Source organism: Ranitomeya variabilis, chromosome 6 (assembly GCF_051348905.1).
Source record: "Ranitomeya variabilis isolate aRanVar5 chromosome 6, aRanVar5.hap1, whole genome shotgun sequence".
NCBI classification, from domain to species: Eukaryota; Metazoa; Chordata; class Amphibia; order Anura; family Dendrobatidae; genus Ranitomeya; species Ranitomeya variabilis.
The window spans coordinates 443,993,644-444,014,893 of NC_135237.1; the positions used below are offsets into that span (position 1 = coordinate 443,993,644).

A 21,250-nucleotide genomic window follows, 5' to 3' on the forward strand; every position below is an offset into this window, starting at 1 on the left:
GGGTGAAACCCTGAATTGCAAAAGAAAGGGGAAACCAAAGTGGCAGAACTAGCCCGATTATTAAGAGCAAATTCTGCCAACGGCAAAAAGGCAACCCAGTCATCCTGATCCGCAGACACAAAACACCTCAAATAAGTCTCCAAAGTTTGATTAGTTCGCTCCGTCTGGCCATTAGTCTGAGGATGGAATGCAGACGAAAAAGACAAATCAATGCCCAACCTGGCACAGAATGCCCGCCAAAACCTAGACACGAACTGGGTTCCCCTGTCAGAAACGATGTTTTCCGGAATACCATGCAAGCGAACCACATTTTGAAAAAATAGAGGGACCAATTCAAATGAGGAAGGCAACTTAGGCAAAGGTACCAAATGAACCATTTTAGAAAAACGGTCACACACCACCCAGATGACAGACATTTTCTGAGAAACAGGGAGATCAGAAATAAAGTCCATAGAGATGTGCGTCCAAGGCCTCTTCGGGATAGGCAAGGGCAACAATAACCCACTAGCCCTAGAACAACAAGGCTTGGCCCGAGCACAAACATCACAAGACTGCACAAAAACACGCACATCTCGAGACAGGGAAGGCCACCAGAAGGACCTAGCCACCAAATCTCTGGTACCAAAAATTCCAGGATGACCTGCCAGCGTAGAAGAATGAACTTCCGAGATGACTCTACTGGTCCAATCATCAGGAACAAACAGTCTACCAGGCGGACAACGATCAGGTCTATCCGCCTGAAATTCTTGCAAAGCACGTCGCAGGTCTGGGGAGACAGCAGACAAAACCACCCCATCCTTAAGGATACCAGCAGGTTCAGAATCCCCAGGAGAGTCAGGCTCAAAACTCCTAGAAAGAGCATCTGCCTTCACATTTTTAGAACCCGGTAGGTATGAGACCACAAAATTAAATCGAGAGAAAAACAACGACCAGCGTGCCTGTCTAGGATTCAGGCGCCTGGCCGACTCTAGATAAATCAGATTCTTGTGATCAGTCAAAACCACCACCTGATGTCTGGCACCCTCAAGCCAATGACGCCACTCCTCAAACGCCCACTTCATGGCCAAAAGCTCCCGATTACCAACATCATAATTCCGCTCGGCGGCCGAAAATTTTCGAGAAAAGAACGCACAAGGTCTCATCACTGAGCAGTCGGAACTTTTCTGCGACAAAACCGCCCCTGCTCCGATCTCGGAAGCATCGACCTCAACCTGAAAGGGAAGAGAAACATCAGGCTGGCGCAACACAGGGGCAGACGAAAAGCGGCGCTTAAGCTCCCGAAAGGCCTCCACAGCAGCAGGGGACCAATCGGCAACATCAGCACCCTTTTTAGTCAAATCAGTCAAAGGCTTAGCAACGCCACAAAACCCAGTTATAAATCGACGATAAAAATTAGCAAAGCCCAAGAATTTCTGAAGACTCTTAAGAGAAGTAGGCTGCGTCCAGTCACAAATAGCCCGAACTTTGACAGGGTCCATCTCAATAGAAGAAGGGGAAAAAATGTACCCCAAAAAAGAAATCTTTTGAACCCCAAAAACACACTTTGAACCCTTTACACACAAAGAACTAGCCCGCAAAACCTGAAAAACCCTCCTGACCTGTTGAACATGAGACTCCCAGTCATCAGAAAAAAATCAAAATATCATCCAAATACACAATCATAAATTTATCCAAATATTCACGAAAAATATCATGCATAAAGGACTGAAAGACTGAAGGTGCATTAGAAAGGCCGAAAGGCATTACTAAATACTCAAAATGGCCCTCAGGCGTATTAAATGCGGTTTTCCACTCATCCCCCTGCTTAATTCGCACCAAATTATACGCCCCACGAAGATCAATCTTAGAGAACCACTTAGCCCCCCTTATGCGAGCAAACAAATCAGTCAGCAAGGGCAACGGATACTGATATTTGACTGTAATTTTATTCAGGAGTCGATAATCAATACAAGGCCTCAGAGAGCCATCTTTTTTAGACACAAAGAAAAAACCGGCTCCTAAAGGAGATGAAGAAGGACGAATATGTCCCTTTTCCAGGGACTCCTTGATATACTCTCGCATAGCAGTATGTTCAGGTACAGATAAATTAAACAAACGACCCTTTGGAAATTTACTGCCAGGAATCAGATCTATGGCGCAATCACAATCTCTGTGGGGAGGGAGTGAACCAATTTTAGGCTCCTCAAAAACATCACGATAATCAGACAAAAATGCCGGAATCTCAGAGGGAGTAGATGACGAAATGGAAACCAAAGGTACATCCCCATGAGCCCCCCGACATCCCCAGCTTATCACAGACATTGTTTTCCAGTCAAGGACTGGGTTATGAGATTGTAACCATGGTAATCCAAGCACTAAATCATCATGTAAATTGTACAACACAAGGAAGCGAATCACCTCCTGATTGTCTGGAGTCATACGCATAGTCACTTGTGTCCAGAACTGTGGTTTATTCATAGCCAAAGGTGTAGAATCAATACCCTTCAGAGGTATAGGGACTTCCAGAGGCTCTAAATCAAACCCACAGCGCCTGGCAAAGGACCAATCCATAAGACTCAGGGCGGCGCCAGAGTCCACATAGGCATCCACGGTAATAACTGATAATGAACAAATCAAGGTTACAGACAGAATAAATTTAGACTGTAAAGTGCCAATTGAAATAGACTTGTCAACCTTCTTTGTGCGTTTAGAGCATGCTGATATAACATGAGCAGAATCACCACAATAGAAGCATAACCCATTTTTACGCCTATAATTCTGCCGCTCGCTTCTGGACAGAGTTCTGTCACATTGCATATTCTCTGGCATCTTTTCAGAAGATACCGCCAAATGGTGCACAGACTTGCGCTCCCGCAAACAATCCGATCAATCTGAATAGCCATTGTCATGGACTCATTCAGACCTGAAGGCGCAGGGAACCCGACCATAACATCTTTAACGGCATCAGAGAGGCCCTCTCTGAAATTTGCCGCTAGGGCGCACTCATTCCACTGAGTAAGCACAGACCATCTACGAAATTTTTGGCAGTATATCTCAGCTTCATCTTGCCCTTGAGATAGGGCTATCAAAGCTTTTTCAGCCTGAATCTCCAAATTAGGTTCCTCATAAAGCAACCCTAAAGCCAGAAAAAACGCATCCACATTGAGCAACGCAGGATCCCCTGGTGTCAATGAAAATGCCCAATTTTGAGGGTCACCTCGCAGCAAAGAAATTACAATCTTAACCTGCTGGACAGGATCTCCAGAGGAGTGAGGTCTGAGAGAAAGGAATAATTTACAATTATATTTGAAATTCAGAAACCGAGATCTATCTCCGGAAAACACCTCTGGTGTAGGAATTTTAGGTTCAGACATAGGAGTATGTATAACAAAATCTTGTAAATTTTGAACCTTAGTAGCAAGATTATTTAAACCTGCAGCCAAACTCTGAGGATCCATCTTTAAACAGGTGAGATCAGAGCCATTCAAGGATTAGAAGGAGAGAAAGGCAAAGGCTGTAATTAGAGCTGAAATACAACTGATCCAACTATGGAGCAAGCATAGGGGAGAAAAAAAAAAAATCTGCAGACTTCTTTTTCTCTCCTTTCTTCTGCCAATAACTTTAACACATGGCCGGTCATACTGTCATGGTTCCCAATGGCAGGGGAACGTCAAAACACAAAAATAACGGACGAGCTCTGGGTGATGGAATCTCGAGCTGACCGTGAGCTAAATCTACCACACAACTAATAGCAGCCAGGGAGCATACCTATGATTATCCCTAGATGCCACGCGCCAGCCAGAGGACTAACTACTCCTGGTAGAGGAAGAAACAGACCTGGCTTACCTCTAGTGAAATACCCCAAAGATGATAGAAGCCCCCCACATATAATAACGGTGAGTTCAGAGGAAACTACATACACAGTATGAAGGTAGATTTAGCAAAGAGAGGTCCACTTACTAGATAGCAGAAGGATACAAAAGAGGACTTCATGGTCAACTGAAAACCCTTTCAAAAAACCATCCTGAAATTACTTTAAGACTCCTGTGTCAACTCATGACACAGGAGTGGCAATTTCAGCCCACAAGAGCTTCCAGCTACAGAGAATTACAAAACTGCAAACTGGACAAAGATACAAAAACAAAAGGACAAAAGTCCACTTAGCTGATCAGCAGACTAGTAGCAGGAACATGCAACCGAAGGCTCTGGTTACAATGATGACCGGCAAGGAAATGACTGGAGAGCAAGGCTAAATAGGAAACTCCCAAACACTGATGGGAGCAGGTGAACTGAGACCGCAAAGCACACACAGTCATCAGTACCACCAGCAACCACCAGGGGAGCCCAAAAGCGGATTCACAACAGCTCTGGTGCAACGTCCTGAGTGGGTTTATACCGCTCAATCAATTCTATCAGCAGTTCCAAGGTGCCTAGGTCCCTCAGCCCGACCCAACGCTGCATGGCAGCCGGCAGAGCCCTCACCATCTGGTCAGCCACGATTCTCTCCATCATCTCGTATGGAGAAAAAAACTCAGCCTGGAGCCACTCCTCCACCAACTGCAATAAGTCATTTGCCTGAGACCTGGAGAATCGAGACTCTACATAGGACCACTGGTACACCCAATGATTGCCCCTTACCTTTGGGGTCTCTTCAGGACTCTGCTGATCACCCCTCATTTTAGGGGTCTTCTTTTTACCATCATGAAGCTCTGCTAGCTTCCACTGCAGCGCCTTCTGCTGCTGTTGCTGCTGCAACTGCATCTCCTGCTGCGCAGAACCTCTTGCTGAATCCTTTGCTGATTGAGCACAACCTGCTCCAAAAGTTCCTCCATTTCTCCAGCAGACTTGCACGATGATCTGCAGTACTCTCTGGGGTATGCCTTAATTCACACTGCCCGCATTCTCCACCATATGTAAGGCACCGGTAGCAGTGAAGAGGTAGTGACCCACAAAGTTCAAACATAAACGTCTCTTTAATGCGTTATCTTCAGAGTTCAGTTCACACCGGTTCATTACAGCATCCTTTGTATTGCAGTCGCTACACATGCTAGTCCTCCTCTGACTAGTTCCATGGGTGTCCTGCACAGTCTCTACTCACAGCTGTACACAGACCTTGGCATCCTCCTGTCTGCAGCTGTGAAACACGCTGGTCCTTCCTTCGGGCACAGGACAGTCTACCTCCGGTTCACCTCCGGGCACAAGATCTGAAAACATCCGTGACCAGTCATCATGGACAGCAGCACCACTGTGTATGCTGTGGATTGGCAGGCTTCACTCGGGCACTGACACACCTGAGACTCCTCAGACTCAAATCTAAAACCTCTCTATACTACAGGGCTTTTATCAATTGTAATAACAGCCACACCTGCGCCTGTAACGCCCCCTCATGGCCTCATTACGCCTCTGTGCGCATCCTGGGGAGAACAAACAGCGCCCCCTAGCTGTAACAGGGGTCACTGTCTCACAGCAGCTACAATTAGAAACTTTATTTTTACCTTGTAGATTAGAAGTCCTTGTAGATTGGTCCTTCTATCTTTTTATACCAGTCCGTTACTCACCAATCATTAAAACTCTTTGTATGTACAATTTTATAGACGTTAACGGTGCTTTAAAATAAATAACAATAACTGTCTCCAAATTTTTATACCCCACTCACTATTGAAATAAATATGCTTCCCATGGGAATATTTTTTAATGTACCTTTTACATATTTTCTATTGACCACACTTTCATGTAAAGCCTAGAAATAAAGTAGAAAAAAAAGACAAAAGTAGCAGCTCACCAACTGGCTGATATCATATGCCCATGGAAGAAAGAGAATCCCAGTGTTGTATTTTTCCCAGTGTGAGAGCATAAAGGTGAAAAGTACGACACTAGTCACTAAGTACATCCTCATTGGTGCTAATCCAGCTTCTCCTGAAACACATCCAAAAATTGAGAACAAAGACAGTGGAAAGATAGACGCCGTCCAGCTGTCAAGTCCATGGTCAAATAACTCTCCCAAAGGGCTGCTGGACTGAGTCCTCCTGGCATGTTTCCCATCAATTGAATCTGCAAAAAACAAACAGGTAAACTCTGAAAGGTCCACAAGACATGAACACAAATAATACAGTTTTAAATACGTAAATTCAACCTTTAGGCCTTACATGCATAGGAATTTTATACACGCAAAGGCATATGGTTGGACCACATCTTCACGCTAAGGGCCTGGACTGCAACCATAAAAAGGAATTACTTCTAACGGAGAATAACTCTGAAACTTGGCATGCTAGTCACCCAATATAGCAGAAAAAAATGGTATGTTAATGATTATCACCAAAAAATATGTGTAAAAGGACATTTAGGTGTGGATGTAGCCTATTTTTGAAACATCAGAATCATTATACAGTAGATAACACTAGTGGTAAAAAGCATGAAACATGGCTATTACTCTGTAATGTCTGAATTTGTTTTTACATGTAGGCTCTGAAACGTAAAGTGCTGCAGAATATTTTGGCACTATAGAAATAAAAATTATTATTATTTACCTGACTGACATTTTATTATGGCAAAAATGTGGTTGTTTACACAGACGAGTACCCGTCCCGCCACCCATCTACTATACTTGTTAGGTAGACCTTATCATTTAGAAAAAAAGTAACTGATGGGTTCTCCTTTAGTAAACTGCTTAATTAATTGCACGTCATTCAATGATGACAATATAATAGCTGTTTCTATTATCATCTTGTACTGTTTGTAAGTCTGCAGGATAGGATTCCCAACACAAATGATTGTGATTAGATCAATGATCATACCTAATGCATAAGCCAAAAAGTTTCCTAAAGCAGCAGAGATCCAAATCCAGTTAGGAATATGCTGATTACCAATGCCTAAAATAATAAAAAAAGGTTTAAAATTAGCACAAAAGACAAAGGACAAAAGTACGGACCAGTGTTCATCAGTCTGGAGGAGTAAATATACTACGAAAACTCTATGGAAGCATTTGAAGCACCACTACAGCAATTTTCTTTATTGTAACACTGGAGTGGTGTCATTAAAGGGAACCTGTCAGCTGTTTTGGCCGATATAAGATGCCAACACTGCTTTTAAGAGCTTATCTACAGCATTCCATAATGCTGAAGATAAGCCTCCAATCCGACCTGAAAGATAAGTTTAATAAGTTTTATTATACTCACCCGGGGGGCAGTCCGGTCCGATAGGTATTGCAGGTCTGGGTCCGGCGCCTCCCATCTTCTTGTGATGCCGTCCTCCTGCTTGCTTCACAGGCTCCTGGCGTCACGCTCTTGCACAGGCGTACTTATCTGACCTGTTGAGGGCAGAGGAAAGTACTGCAGTGTGCAGGCACCGGGCCTCTCTGACCTTTCCCGGCACCTGCGCACTGCAGTACTTTGCTCTGCCCTCAACAGGGCAGATAAGTACGCCTGCGCAGGAGCGCGATGCTGGGGAGCCTGTGAAGCAAGCAGGCTTATCTTTCAGGTAGGATAGGGGGCTTATCTACAGTATTATAGAATGATGTATATCAGCCCTGAAAGGTGGTGGCCGTATCTTATATCGACCAAAATTACTGACAGGTTCCCTTTAATCTAAGTTCCCTGCCCCTAGTATTATACATACCAGAGGCCGTCTTCATCTGTTATCAGCGCTGCTCCAGGAGACCTTCTGCAATTTATAACCTGTCAGATCTCTCCAGTGTTTGCTGGGTGCGCCGGAAGTCACAACTCAATCTAAGACTATGAGAGCAAGAACGAGGACAGAATGAGGCTCTCATAGATTCATAGATTTATCGAGAGCTTGTGACCATTACCGCAAGATGACAGCATGGGACAGGAGGCATACTGGTAACAACTGTAGACGGCAGCTGGTAATACAATACCAGGGGGGTCAGGGACTTTACCTTAATGGCATCACTCGAGCGCTACAATAAAAAAAAATATTATAAAGTTCACAGGAACATTAGTAATTAGATAGTTTGGAAGCAACTTAATTGTGAAAAGACCATAGTACTTTATCAATATTACAATTTAGGATAACTATGGAAGAAACTCCTTCTCAACGATACTAAAGAACTAAACAATTGCAGTGCTGACTTCATACAGATAATAAAAAAAATCACTTTATTAATCACAAACATATTAATTACAAAAATCAAAGATAATAAAATCGAGATGAACATAAAGAATATACAGTATCGCTCTCTTTAAGGAAAATATTTGGGTACAGAGAGGGCTTCAATTATGGTATACAGACCAGCATTAAGGGCCAATCAAAGAAAGGGGAATATAATTCAGTATGCCTAATAGCCCAATTCACCACATATATGAGCACCATAGCCAAGAAACAACAATAAAGTGCCTAAAAAGTGACTCACCAATTATACGAGTCCCATAATGTTGTTACATTAATCATAACAATATGCCATCAAAATACATGTGCACAATTGAATCATAGTCAATGAAGCTTACCCATAATAAAGTGCAAGTGCAACAGATCCCTGTATGGCAGCTTGTTTTTGCGGGACAAGATGGATTTTTGATTGCATTTTATTGTACTTCTTGTTCGGCGGTATGATGATAAAGCATTGTTTTTTACTTCGTTTTTTTATTTTTTTATTTATTTTTATGGTGTTCACTGAAGGGGTTAACTAGTTGGACAGTTTTATAGAGCAGGTTGTTAGGGACGCAGCACCGTATTGAAGGGAGTATGGATGGGGTCATGTATCAAAGATTTTGCCCAATAACCTCCTTCCCTCAGAGCATTGAAGATGGGTCATGGCTGGGTCTTCCAGCATGACAATGACCTGAAACACACAGCCAGGGCAACTAACGAGTGTCTCCGTAAGAAGCATTTCAAGATCATGGAGTGGCATAGCCAGTCTCCAGACCTGAACCTAGTCGAAAATCTTTTGAAGGAGCTAAAACTCAATGTTGCCCACCAACAGTCTAGAAACCTGAAATATCTGGAGAAGATCTCTATGGAGGAGTGGGTCAAAATCTCTGCTGCACTTTATGCAAACTTGGTCAAGAATTACAGGAAACGTCTGACCTCTGTAATTGTAAGTGCAGCGCCCCAGAGTCCTGGTCGTTGCAGTACTGTGGCTCCGCCACTATGGGGAGCTATGGTGCGTCCGATGGCACTGAAGGAGTTCATCTGATCAGGTATCACAGACACCAATACATTTCACAGCCGGGCCTCCGGGGGGAGCTAAGGGTGCTATTCATTAGGCCACTCCCCACCATAGTGGGTAAACTGGGGGTCAGGCAGGAAGTTAGATCAGAAGCTGACTGGGTTGGAACCAGGCAACACCTTGTGGCAGAGGGTGTTGTAGGGGAAGATACAGTAGGGTCTCTGTCAGGGGTGGGATCCTGACAGAGGCTTGGCAACGAGAACGAACGTAACGGGACCGTGCCTGCTCCGGGTAGCGGCGGTGCCCAAGAAAGGATTAGAAGAGAGATAGATTGTGCTGAGTGAGAAACGGGATCACGCAAAAGGAGAAATACCAGTAGGAGTCGTGCTGTAAGACCGAAGCAACATCCTACTGAGGCGCACTACCGGTGGCCGGAACGCCGAGGGAGTAGAATAACATTCAGCTTCAAGCAATACTCCAAACAGCGGCAGGACAGTCAGTCTCAGGCGGGCTGTCTAACTCAAATCACCTATGAAGTCTTGGGAGGCAATTGTGGGAGAGGGGCGTCTCTAGGGTCCCGGAAGAACTCCAGGCCTACCCGTCAAACGGGTGCCGTTCCTACCCGAACCTCAGGGAGGGACGGAGGATTAGCAGAACATCATCTAATCGAGTTGTGAGGGAACATCAGAAACAGACACAACAGTTGTGGGGTACTTTCCGTAAGCACAGCAGGGAAGGACTACAACACATAGCGCTAGGGGGAAGGCACAGATTTCCTCCTGTGAAGAGAACTCTGGAAGTGCCATTGGACCGGCCGGACTTGCGCAGCCTGGTGAGCCGTATTCTGGATTGAGGACTCAGAGATCTTCAGTAAAGAGGTAAAGAGACTGCAACCTGGTGTCCTCGTTATTTATCGCGACCTGCACCCCACAACTGCACCGTTACAACACCTCTTATTTCACCGGACGTCCCCCACTGACAGACAGGGCCACGGACCGGGTCTAGCCACCGTGACAACCCCAGGACTGAGACCCAGAGGCCCGGCTCCGGGTACCCCTCGGCCCTGCGGCGGTGTGGGGGCGCTCCAAACTTGGCGTCACGAACAGGATCTACTTAAGCCTGAAGAATCAGGTCATGTGTGCCTTGGAACTGTGATTTACTGTGCTTGGACTGTACTTTATTGCAAAGACTGTGGATTGTCACTTGCCGCCAAAAGTTCGCACCAAAACCGCCGCCATTACAGCGCTAAGGAGAGCGCAGGAGAAGAAGAAGGGCGTGGAAGTGGGCGTGAACAAGCTGAAGAGCGCGAAAGACAATGGCCGCCCAGTCTAAATATCTCGGCCCCTTGAGGACGTGTCGGTCAGCAGCCGAGATCCGCCTCCTGATCCTCAATGGTGGGCAGAGACAGAGAAAACGAAACCGCCCACGAAGGAGAGAGCGGGAAAAGGACCAGGAAGAAGAAGCGAGCAACATGGAGGACGCCATGGCCAGCCGCCCGGAGCCGGAGCGTGGGGTCGGAGCCGAGGACTCCCCCAGCTACCCGGAGAGGCACCGCAGCCAGACCTCCACAGTAAACGCTGACCTCCTGCAGACCGGAGCGGACAAGCTGATCCACCAACCCCGGCGGATGCAGCTGAGCACTGAGGCCGGGTGGAGGAAGACCATCATCGGGAGCCTCGCCAGACGTCTGTCGGCAGCCTCGTCTGGTCCGGAGCAAGAAAGAAGTTCCAGCGCTCCGAAGCCAGAAAGCAAGGCCCTGCCGGAAAGCGAGGTACTGCAAGCAGAGATGACAGCGTCGCAGCACAAGGCCCTGCAACCAGCGCTACAGGCCGCAGTGGAGACGGAGCAGACCGGCACCGGAGGGACCGCATCTGAAGCAGGTATGAAGGACGACCCTGCCCTGACGACCGACACCACTCCAGCGACTGCTAGTGCCACAGCTGCTGACTCCGTTCCAGTGACTGATCTTGCAGCAGCCGCTACCTCTGCTGCAGCAAATGCCCATACTCAAGCTGCGCAGACCTCCATCGCTGCGCATGATTTAACTGTACATGAGAGACGGATTAACGGCGTGTGTCCAGCACTAGGTGCAACCCTGGACTTCACCCTTCCCGGGCCAAGAGGGGTTAAGTGCCAGGTGCAGCCTTGGAAGCCGTTCAACTAAGCCTCGGAAACCTGAAACTGTAAATAGTTAACTGTTTATTTCCTTGCTATTTTGCTGCTAAAACCCGTCCTGGGTTAACTCTTAAAGGGATCCCTTTGTTTACCCGGGATCCCTATTGCTTTTTATTTTTGCTTTCACTTTCATTTTTGTTTTTTTTTGTTCCACAATGTTATAAGAACTGCCGTAATCATGAACAGTGCATGATACAAACTTTTCCTTGTAAATAGTTCGCACCTTATTAAAGGCGCTTCCTACTGGTTTTACTTAGAAAGAGACTCTTTGTGAAGATACCACACTGGAGCCTTTGCTGAGTATGGACTGGTAGCTAGAGAACAAATGCTATCTCCTAAAGACTTGGTCCCTTCTTAAAGGGGACCTCCATGTTTTACATTTGCAGAACCGTATTGCTTTAAGACTGATGGATAGCAATAATGTTTTGATGAACAAGAGTGATGATGGTCCTTACATGTAAAAGTTATATGTATTTGATTGGTTAAATGAAAAGAAATGCAGATGATGTTTTCAGCAAGAAAGTAGTAATGAAGATTGATGCTATAAGGGGATAGAAGGTAAACCCTGAGTCCTCCATAGTAAGTTGGTTATTGTAAAGAAAGAGTTAATAATGTGTTACATAGGACAGAAAGTGAACCCGTAGGGGTTAGGTAGTGAGTCCTCCTAGGAGCTATACGTAGATGGCTCAGTGCTTCTAAAACTGAAAGTAATGTTATGATCTGTACTGTGTATAGAAGTTGAAAAGGCAGTAGGCCCTGGCTGAACGGGGCGGTCCTGTAACAGAAAGGAGAGGCAGTAGGTCTGGCGCCGATAGGACAGGCGGTCCTGCAGATTCAAAGAAGGAGAATGAAAAAGTTAAATTACCTTATAATGTGATTATAGGAAGGTCTTTAGTGGATACAGAGTGTATGTCCTTAAAGGCAACGTTAAAGTATTGTTCAGCAATTTTTGCACTTAGTAGAATACCCGGTTGGGTAAGAAGAGTTATTTATAGCATGTTGCTATGTTATTTAACCATGTTTGTAACGTTCAAGTGTCCTTACCTCCCATAAAGGGAAGCCTGTTCAAGTATACTTATTATTTTTGCACTCAAACAAAAATGTATGTCTTTTTACTAAACTTGTATTGTTGTTTTCTTCCCAGTCCCGGAGTACTGTGTTTAACCAGGGGGGAGTGCAGCGCCCCAGAGTCCTGGTCGTTGCAGTACTGTGGCTCCGCCACTATGGGGAGCTATGGTGCGTCCGATGGCACTGAAGGAGTTCATCTGATCAGGTATCACAGACACCAATACATTTCACAGCCGGGCCTCCGGGGGGAGCTAAGGGTGCTATTCATTAGGCCACTCCCCACCATAGTGGGTAAACTGGGGGTCAGGCAGGAAGTTAGATCAGAAGCTGACTGGGTTGGAACCAGGCAACACCTTGTGGCAGAGGGTGTTGTAGGGGAAGATACAGTAGGGTCTCTGTCAGGGGTGGGATCCTGACAGAGGCTTGGCAACGAGAACGAACGTAACGGGACCGTGCCTGCTCCGGGTAGCGGCGGTGCCCAAGAAAGGATTAGAAGAGAGATAGATTGTGCTGAGTGAGAAACGGGATCACGCAAAAGGAGAAATACCAGTAGGAGTCGTGCTGTAAGACCGAAGCAACATCCTACTGAGGCGCACTACCGGTGGCCGGAACGCCGAGGGAGTAGAATAACATTCAGCTTCAAGCAATACTCCAAACAGCGGCAGGACAGTCAGTCTCAGGCGGGCTGTCTAACTCAAATCACCTATGAAGTCTTGGGAGGCAATTGTGGGAGAGGGGCGTCTCTAGGGTCCCGGAAGAACTCCAGGCCTACCCGTCAAACGGGTGCCATTCCTACCCGAACCTCAGGGAGGGACGGAGGATTAGCAGAACATCATCTAATCGAGTTGTGAGGGAACATCAGAAACAGACACAACAGTTGTGGGGTACTTTCCGTAAGCACAGCAGGGAAGGACTACAACACATAGCGCTAGGGGGAAGGCACAGATTTCCTCCTGTGAAGAGAACTCTGGAAGTGCCATTGGACCGGCCGGACTTGCGCAGCCTGGTAAGCCGTATTCTGGATTGAGGACTCAGAGATCTTCAGTAAAGAGGTAAAGAGACTGCAACCTGGTGTCCTCGTTATTTATCGTGACCTGCACCCCACAACTGCACCGTTACAACACCTCTTATTTCACCGGACGTCCCCCACTGACAGACAGGGCCACGGACCGGGTCTAGCCACCGTGACAACCCCAGGACTGAGACCCAGAGGCCCGGCTCCGGGTACCCCTCGGCCCTGCGGCGGTGTGGGGGCGCTCCATAAGCAAAGGTTTCTGTACCAAATATTAAGTTCTGTTTTTCTATTGTATGAAGTACTTATTTCAGGCAATAAAATGCTAATTAATTATGTAAAAATCATAAAATGGGATTTTATGGATTTTTTATATTCTGTCTCTCACAGTTGAAGTGTACCTACGATAAAAATTAGCCCTCTTCCTTCTTTTTAGGTGGGAAAACTTGCAAAATCGTCAGTGTATCAAATACTTATTTTCCCCACTGTATATTCTGTGATTCAGCACATTTATGTGATGAAAGTATAAAATGTAGTGCACTAAAAAAGCAACATGCTGAAAAATTGCTGTAACGTTTAAATGTCGTTAACCTTACCTGATGCTGAATAGTCCCAATCATAACAGGACAATAAAAAATAATTTATTACAATGATCAAAAATCCAGAGAAAGTTAACAGATTTGGAGCAATCCAAAGTGGCACTACCTGACAAAAAAAATTAGAATTTTAATGTAGACACTATTGTACAAGAACAACAGTTTCATATACAGTACAGTACATGAAATGCGAATCTGGTAAGTCTTGTGACAGCAGATGACATACAGCTTTCTGTCAAATTTGTCTACAGGATAAATTGGTCCTACAGGTTGGACGTCGTTAGTCTTGATCCACCTCCTTTCTTCTTGCGATCGCTGTCCCCCTTCTTCCTTCATGTGGTAGTCGCGTCCTGCATCACGTTCCTGCACAGGCATACCTCTCTCTGAAGGGCAGAGCCAAGTACTATAATTCGCATGTGCTGGATCAAGACCAGTGACGTCAATCGGACTGGACTGCGGAGTAGGAGAGAATAATATGCAGGACTTATATACAGCATACTAGAATGCTGTATATAAGGGCGTACATATGCTGGCAGTAAGTAATATGGGAAAAACCTGGAAACAGGTTCCCTTTAAAGCCACACTCCAACCTGGTACTAAAAAGCTACAAAATATTCCTTTTGTACAAATACTCCGGTATCCTTAATTTTACACTGGCTGACTCTTACACTCAGATTGGTTTTCCTCCTGCTTCCAAGATGACACCAGCATGAAGAATATATATGAATAGTGTATAGTCACCTTTTAGTTCCAGTGAGGAGGTTTAGCATAAAACTATTTTGGACACTGGGCGTAATAAGCACAGAATTCCCATGTACCGTATGTTGATGTATTGAAGTGCTTATTTTGTCAGGATATTAATTATAAAATTTCCACACATTTGCAACAATTTCTGCACAAAGCTATTTAAGAGTGGAGATCAGATCACATTAGAAGTAACAACCAACCAAACAAATCTACCGTAAGTTAATAGCAAAAGTCTAGAGACTAAAGATACATAATGAAATGCAGAGGCAAAGAACAACGTAAATGAATCTTACCTGTACAACTTTGTTCCATACATGTTGCATGACATATACAGATAAAGGATTTGTATCCACTGCACTATACTGAAAAAAACAAACAAACAAACAACTATCAGATTCCATATGTCATGAAATAATAAGAACATTAGAGCTTTTTTATATTCTATGTAATTGTAAAGGTGACGTTACATAGAGAAGAATATATAAACAAAGGTGCTTCTCACAAAATTAGAATATCATCAAAAAGTTAATTTATTTCAGGCTTCCTAAATGTTTAAAAAGCTCCCTTAGTCTGTTTCAGTAGGCTCCACAATCATGGGGAAGACTGCTGACTTGACAGATGTCCAGAAGGCAGTCATTGACACGCTCCACAAGGAGGGTAAGTCACAAAAGGTCATTGCTAAAGAAGCTGGCTGATCACAGAGTGCTGTATCCAAGCATATTAATGGAAAGTTAAATGGAAGGAAAAAGTGTGGTAGAAAAAGGTGCAAAAGCAACCGTGATAACAGTAGCCTTGAAAGGATTGTTAAGAAAAGGCCATTCAAAAATTTTGGGGAGATTCACAAGGAGTGGACTGCTGCTGGAGTCATTGCTTCAAGAGCCACCACACACAGACGTATCCAGGACATGGGCTACAAGTGTCACATTCCTTGTGTCGAGCCAATCATGACCAATAGACAACGCCAGAAGCATCTTACCTGGATCAAGGAGAAAAAGTACTGGACTGTTGCTCAGTGGTCCAAGGTGTTGTTTTCAGATGAAAGTAAATTTTGCATTTCATTTGGAAATCAAGGTCCCAGAATCTGGAGTAAGAGTGGAGAGGCACACAATCCAAGCTGCTTGAGGTCTAGTGTGAAGTTTCCACAATCAGTGATGGTTTGGGGAGCCATGTCATCTGCTGGTGTAGGTCCACTGTGTTTTATCAAGACCAAAGTCAGCGCAGCCGTCTACAAGGAAATTTCAGAGCACTTCATGCTTCCCTCTGCCGACAAGCTTTTTGGAGATGGAAATTTCATTCTCCAACAGGGCTTGGCACTTGTCCACACTGCCAAAAGTACCAATACCTGGTTTAAAAACAACAGTATCACTATGCTTGATTGGCCAGCAAACTCGCCTGACCTTCACCCTGTAGATAATCTATGGGGTATTCTCAAGAGGAAGATGAGAGACACCAGACCCAACAATGCAGATGAGCTGAAGGCTGCTATCAAAGCAACCAGAGCTTCCAAAACACCTCAGCAATGCAACAGGCTTATCACCTCCATGCCACACCACATTGATGCAGAAATTGATGCAAAAGGAGCCTCGACCAAGTATTGAGTGCGTTTACTGAACATACAGTGGGTACGGAAAGTATTCAGACCCCCCTTTACATTTTTCACTCTTTGTTTCATTGCAGCCATTTGTTAAATTCAAAAAAGTTAATTTTTCTCATTAATGTATGCTCTGCACCCCATCTTGATTTAAAAAAAAAACAACAGAAATGTAGACATTTTTGCATATTTATTAAAAAAGAAAAACTGAAATATCACATGGTCATAAGTATTCAGACCCTTTGCTCAGTATTGAGTAGAAGCACCCTTTTGAGCTAGTACAGCCATGAGTCTTCTTGGGAATGATGCAACAAGTTTTAACACCTGTGTTTGGGGATGCTCTTCCATTCTTCCTTGCAGATCCTCTCCAGTTCCGTCAGGTTGTATGGTGAACGTTGGTGGACAGCCATTTTCAGATCTCTCCAGAGATGCTCAATTGGGTTTAGGTCAGGGCTCTGGCTGGGCCAGCCAAGAATGGTCACCAAGTTGTTCTGAAGCCACTCCTTTATTTTAGCTGTGTGTTTAGGGTCATTTTCTTGTTGGAAGGTGAACCTTCGGCTACGTCTGAGGTCCAGAGCACTCTGGAAGAGGTTTTCATCCAGGATATCTCTGTACTTGGCCGCATTCATGTTTCCTTCATTGAAAACGAGTCGTCCTGTCCCTGCAGATGAAAAACACCCCCATAGCATGATGCTGCCACTACCATGTTTCACTGTTGGGGTTGTATTGGGCAGATGATGCACACTGCCTGGATTTCTCCACACATACTGCTTTGAATTATCACCAAAAAAGTCTATCTTCATCTCATCAAACCAGAGAATCTTGTTTCTCATAGTCTGGGAGTCCTTCTTGTGTTTTTTTTTTTTTTAGCAAACTCTGTGCAGGCTTTCATATGTCTTACACTAAGGAGAGGCTTCCATCGGGCCACTCTGCCATATAGGTCTAACTGGTGGAGGGCTGCAGTGATAGTTGACTTTGTAGAACTTTCTCCCATCTCCCTACTGCATCTCTGCAGCTCAGTCACAGTGACCTTGGGGTTCTTATTTACCTTTCTCACCAAGGCTCTTCCACGATTGCTCAGTTTGGCTGGACGGCCACGTCTAGGAAGACTTCTGGTGGTCCCAAACTTCTTCCATTTCAGAATTATGTAGGCCACTGTGCTCTTAGGAACCTTGAGCACTGCAGAAATTCTGTTGTAACCTTGGCCAAATCTGTGCCTTGCCACAATTCTGTCTCTGAGCTCCTTGGCCAGTTCCTTTGACCTCATGATTCTTATTTGGTCGGACATGCACTCTGAGCTGTGAGGTCTCATAAAGACAGGTGTGTCCTATCAGTTTAATTAAACACAGCTGGATTCCAATGAAGGAGTAGAACCATATCAAGGAGGATCACAAGGAAATGGACAGCATGTGACTTAAATATGAGTGTCTGAGCAAAGGGTCTAAATACTTATAGCCATGTGATATTTCAGTTTTTATTTTTTAATAAATTTGCAAAAAATTCTACATTTCTGTTTTTCAGTCAAGATGGGCTGCAGAGTGTACATTAGTGTGAAAAAAATGAACTTTTTAGAATTTACCAAATGGCTGCAATGAAACAAAGAGTGACAAATTTAAAAGGATCTGAATACTTTCCGCCCCCACTGTACATTTCAGTAGGCCAACATTTCGGATTTTAAAATAATTTTTCAAGCTGATGATATAAAGTATTCTAATTTACGGAGATAATGACTTGTGGGTTTTCATTGGCTATAAGCCATAATCATCAAGATTAACTGAAATAAGCACTTGAAATAGATCACTGTTGTAATTACTCTATATAATATATGAGTTTCACTTTTTGTATTGACGAAATTAAATAAATTTACTTTTTGATGATATTCTAATGCTGTGAGAAACACCTATATATAAACCAGATTCGGTCTCTATGCAATACAATGATGCATAGCATAACAGGCACTATTGTAGGATTGTGCTATTCTTTGCGCGTACCTGTATACACGTGGTATACTATTACGTTTATCTGGACTTTCTACAAACCGTTAGTGGAGGTTTGTGTGGTAGCGCTGCAGGAAATCCATACTAGCACCTAGACTCTGCGCCACCTTTTTGATTTTATACTATTGTAGGATTGCAATGACCGTGATGTATCAAAACTATGTCCTTCAAGGATTTTATCCAGGATTGTAGTGAAAAGTTTAATCTAATAGGTATTTATTAGCTTTGGACTATAAAAAAAGTTATTAACAATACTTTGATTAAAGTTTACCTATCATCTGTCAGTAGCAGCCCTTTTTATTAAAAAAAAAAACAGTGGGCAATCAGAGACAGATGATTTAATTAAATATGACTTCTTATTAGAAAAATGTCAAGAACACTCCATAATGCCAGCTTAGTATGGACAGCGGGATCCCACAAAACATGAGATCTCTGTATTTTCGCGAGATCTTGCTCGCTCATTTAACCAAAACAATGTGTTTGCATTATTTGCAAAGCAGTTACCCATCGGTAACAACTATCATGAAACTGTAATAATGTTACTGCTTTCACTGTACACTAGTTGGGCCCGGTCCGTCTCCGTCCTTATCTACATGCATGTCACTTAACAAATGGTAAGGTTTTTAATATTAAGGTTCTGTCCCAATTATGGTCACTGTGAAGTGGTGGGATAGCTTTTGCATTTTTTTAATAAAAAAACAAGTTAACCCCCTTGGATCCAAGCACAGACCGATAACGATCTTCCCAGAATTATATCAATGTCCATTTAAAATATAATAAAGTTGTTTTTGATCGATAGTTGAAACTCTAGATTTTTAAGTTTTTTGGACCCCATCGATCTAATCCTAAATGCTGTTACCAAGATTTTTTTTTTTTTAACCTCCCCCTCCCATTTTCTCTTTCCTTTCCCCCCTTGGTGTCCCTTGCTATTTTTAAAGCAGCTGAATTTATACTGATGTACTTCTGTTTTGTACAGCTTGGTTCGCTAAGTCAAGGATATTATATTTCTCCCATTCTGCATTGTATATTTCCCTCTGCGAGGGGATTCTTGTACTATATGTACGATATGTACTATATGTACTATATGTACGATATGCTATTCATATTCTGTTATTTTACTGCTATTTGCAATAAAAATCGTTGAAACTAAAAAACACATTAACCAAGTAACGTATATTATTTTCATAACTTTGCTATTTATTAACTGCAGGGTATTTAATCATTATGCTCTGTCTGTTTTTTTAACACAACACTGACAACACTGACTAAGGCCGGTTTCACACGTCCTGATATTTCCGGTACTGGAAAAAACGGTACCGAAGATATCCGTGTCCGTGTGTCTGTGTGTCCATTTGTCACATCTGTGTGGCATATTCGTGCTATCCGTGTGTCCCTGTGTACCATCCGAGTGACATCCGTGTGCTGTCCGTTTGCTGTCCGTGTGTCCATGTCTGTGTATTTAAACAATTTGCTTCAATTTTAACCCTATGACTTTAAAAACGCACACAGAAGGCACACAGACAGCACATGGACGCCATCCGTGTGCAGTACGTGTTTACATGGACCCAATGACTTGTATGGGTCCGTGTGATCCGTGCTGTCGCTCAAAAACGGACATGTTAGCGTGTTTTGCACATGGACACACAGTCCGTGAAAACACATTGATATGTGCATAGACCGGCGGGCGGGCCGCCCAGTGCTACAAAATGCATGCTGTGTGAATAGAGGCCTACAGTTTACAGAGCCATCTTGGTCCGATGCGGTGCTGGTGCATTTGTTTGGAGGCTTCAGCAGGTAATCATCTCTGCTTTTTTCTCTGTGATTTTTTTCAATTTTCTGGAGGATTTTTAAGTCCTCTTTGTACATCTGTGAGCTTTTACTCAATGTTTAGCGTTAGGACCGGCAAAATGTAGGGACCCTTGACGTGGGTTGCCGCCTTACGTATTGAGGCCCCAATATAAACTAATACCTTACATACATTGATATGTGGGTTTTTTGCACTTTATCTTGCAGGGCGCAGTCGGACCAAGATGGCTCTGTAAACTGTAGGCTACTGTTCACACAGCATGCATTTTGTAGCACTGGGCGGTCCGCCTGTATGTGCATTAGTAATAGGCTGTAAACCAGATGCTCTGCATTGTCTGTGTGACCGATGCCACATACAGACTATTATCGCTTATTTTTTTGTGCACTAATGCCAAACAGCCAATACTGGATTGAAAGTGGTTGTTTCATCGGTATTTCTTGCACCTGTGTTATTGCCATCATTAAACGGGTCCGATGCGCCCTGCACTATTGGAGGCTTCAGCAGGTAATCACCTCTGCTTTTTTCTCTGTGATTTTTTGTAGATTTTGCATTAGTGGGAAAGACTCCATCTTAAAGGTGGCGTAATGTAGCAGTGTTTTTGCAGACAGAGAAAATAAGTGGGAAGTTGTGATTCCTAGCAACCTAGCTTGGAGTGTGGCTAAGGAGGGCTAAGGAGTTGTGGTACATTGTTCTATTCTTTAGAGACACTTGCACAAATATGGCCTTCATGGAAGAGTCGTCAGAAGAAAATCTATCCTGCGTCCTCCCCATAAAATTCAGCATCAGAAGTATGAAAAAGCACAATCTAAACATACCTCATGCATTTTGAAAACAAGTCCTGTGGACCGATGAGGTTAAAATAGACTATTTGGCCTCTTCGATCAAAGGTATGTGTGCAGAAAAAAGGGCACAGAATTTCAGGAAAGAACATTAAGCATAGGGTTGGATCAATCATGCTTTGGGATTGCGTTGCAGCCAATGGCACTGGGAACATTTCACAGGCAGAGGGAAGAATGGATTCAATGAAATTTCAACAAATTCTTGATGGAAACATAACACCATCTGTAAAAAAGATGAAGTTGAAAAGAGGATGGCTTCTACAAATGGATAATCATCCTAAACACATGTTAAAATCCACAATAGACTACCTCAAA

The 21,250-nt window shown here is 43.9% G+C and overlaps 1 protein-coding gene across 7 annotated transcripts in view; it reads right to left on the minus strand.

Moving 5' to 3' along the window:
* Positions 1 to 21,250, minus strand: part of LOC143782698 (ethanolaminephosphotransferase 1-like) — a 106,561-nt gene that overhangs the window by 20,699 nt on the left and 64,612 nt on the right. For 4 of the 7 annotated variants that reach the window (XM_077270457.1, XM_077270456.1, XM_077270455.1 and 1 more), the window contains exons 2-5: positions 14,995 to 15,063; positions 13,955 to 14,063; positions 6,774 to 6,848; positions 5,762 to 6,030 (exon numbers count right to left, since the gene is read on the minus strand). In XM_077270457.1, the coding sequence (XP_077126572.1) occupies positions 5,762 to 6,030; positions 6,774 to 6,848; positions 13,955 to 14,063; positions 14,995 to 15,063 (522 nt within the window). Of the gene's footprint in view, positions 1 to 5,761; positions 6,031 to 6,773; positions 6,849 to 13,954; positions 14,064 to 14,994; positions 15,064 to 15,677; positions 16,044 to 20,911; positions 21,159 to 21,250 lie in introns of all 7 variants that reach the window. The other 3 variants (XM_077270459.1, XM_077270462.1, XM_077270461.1) reach the window with 3 other exon arrangements.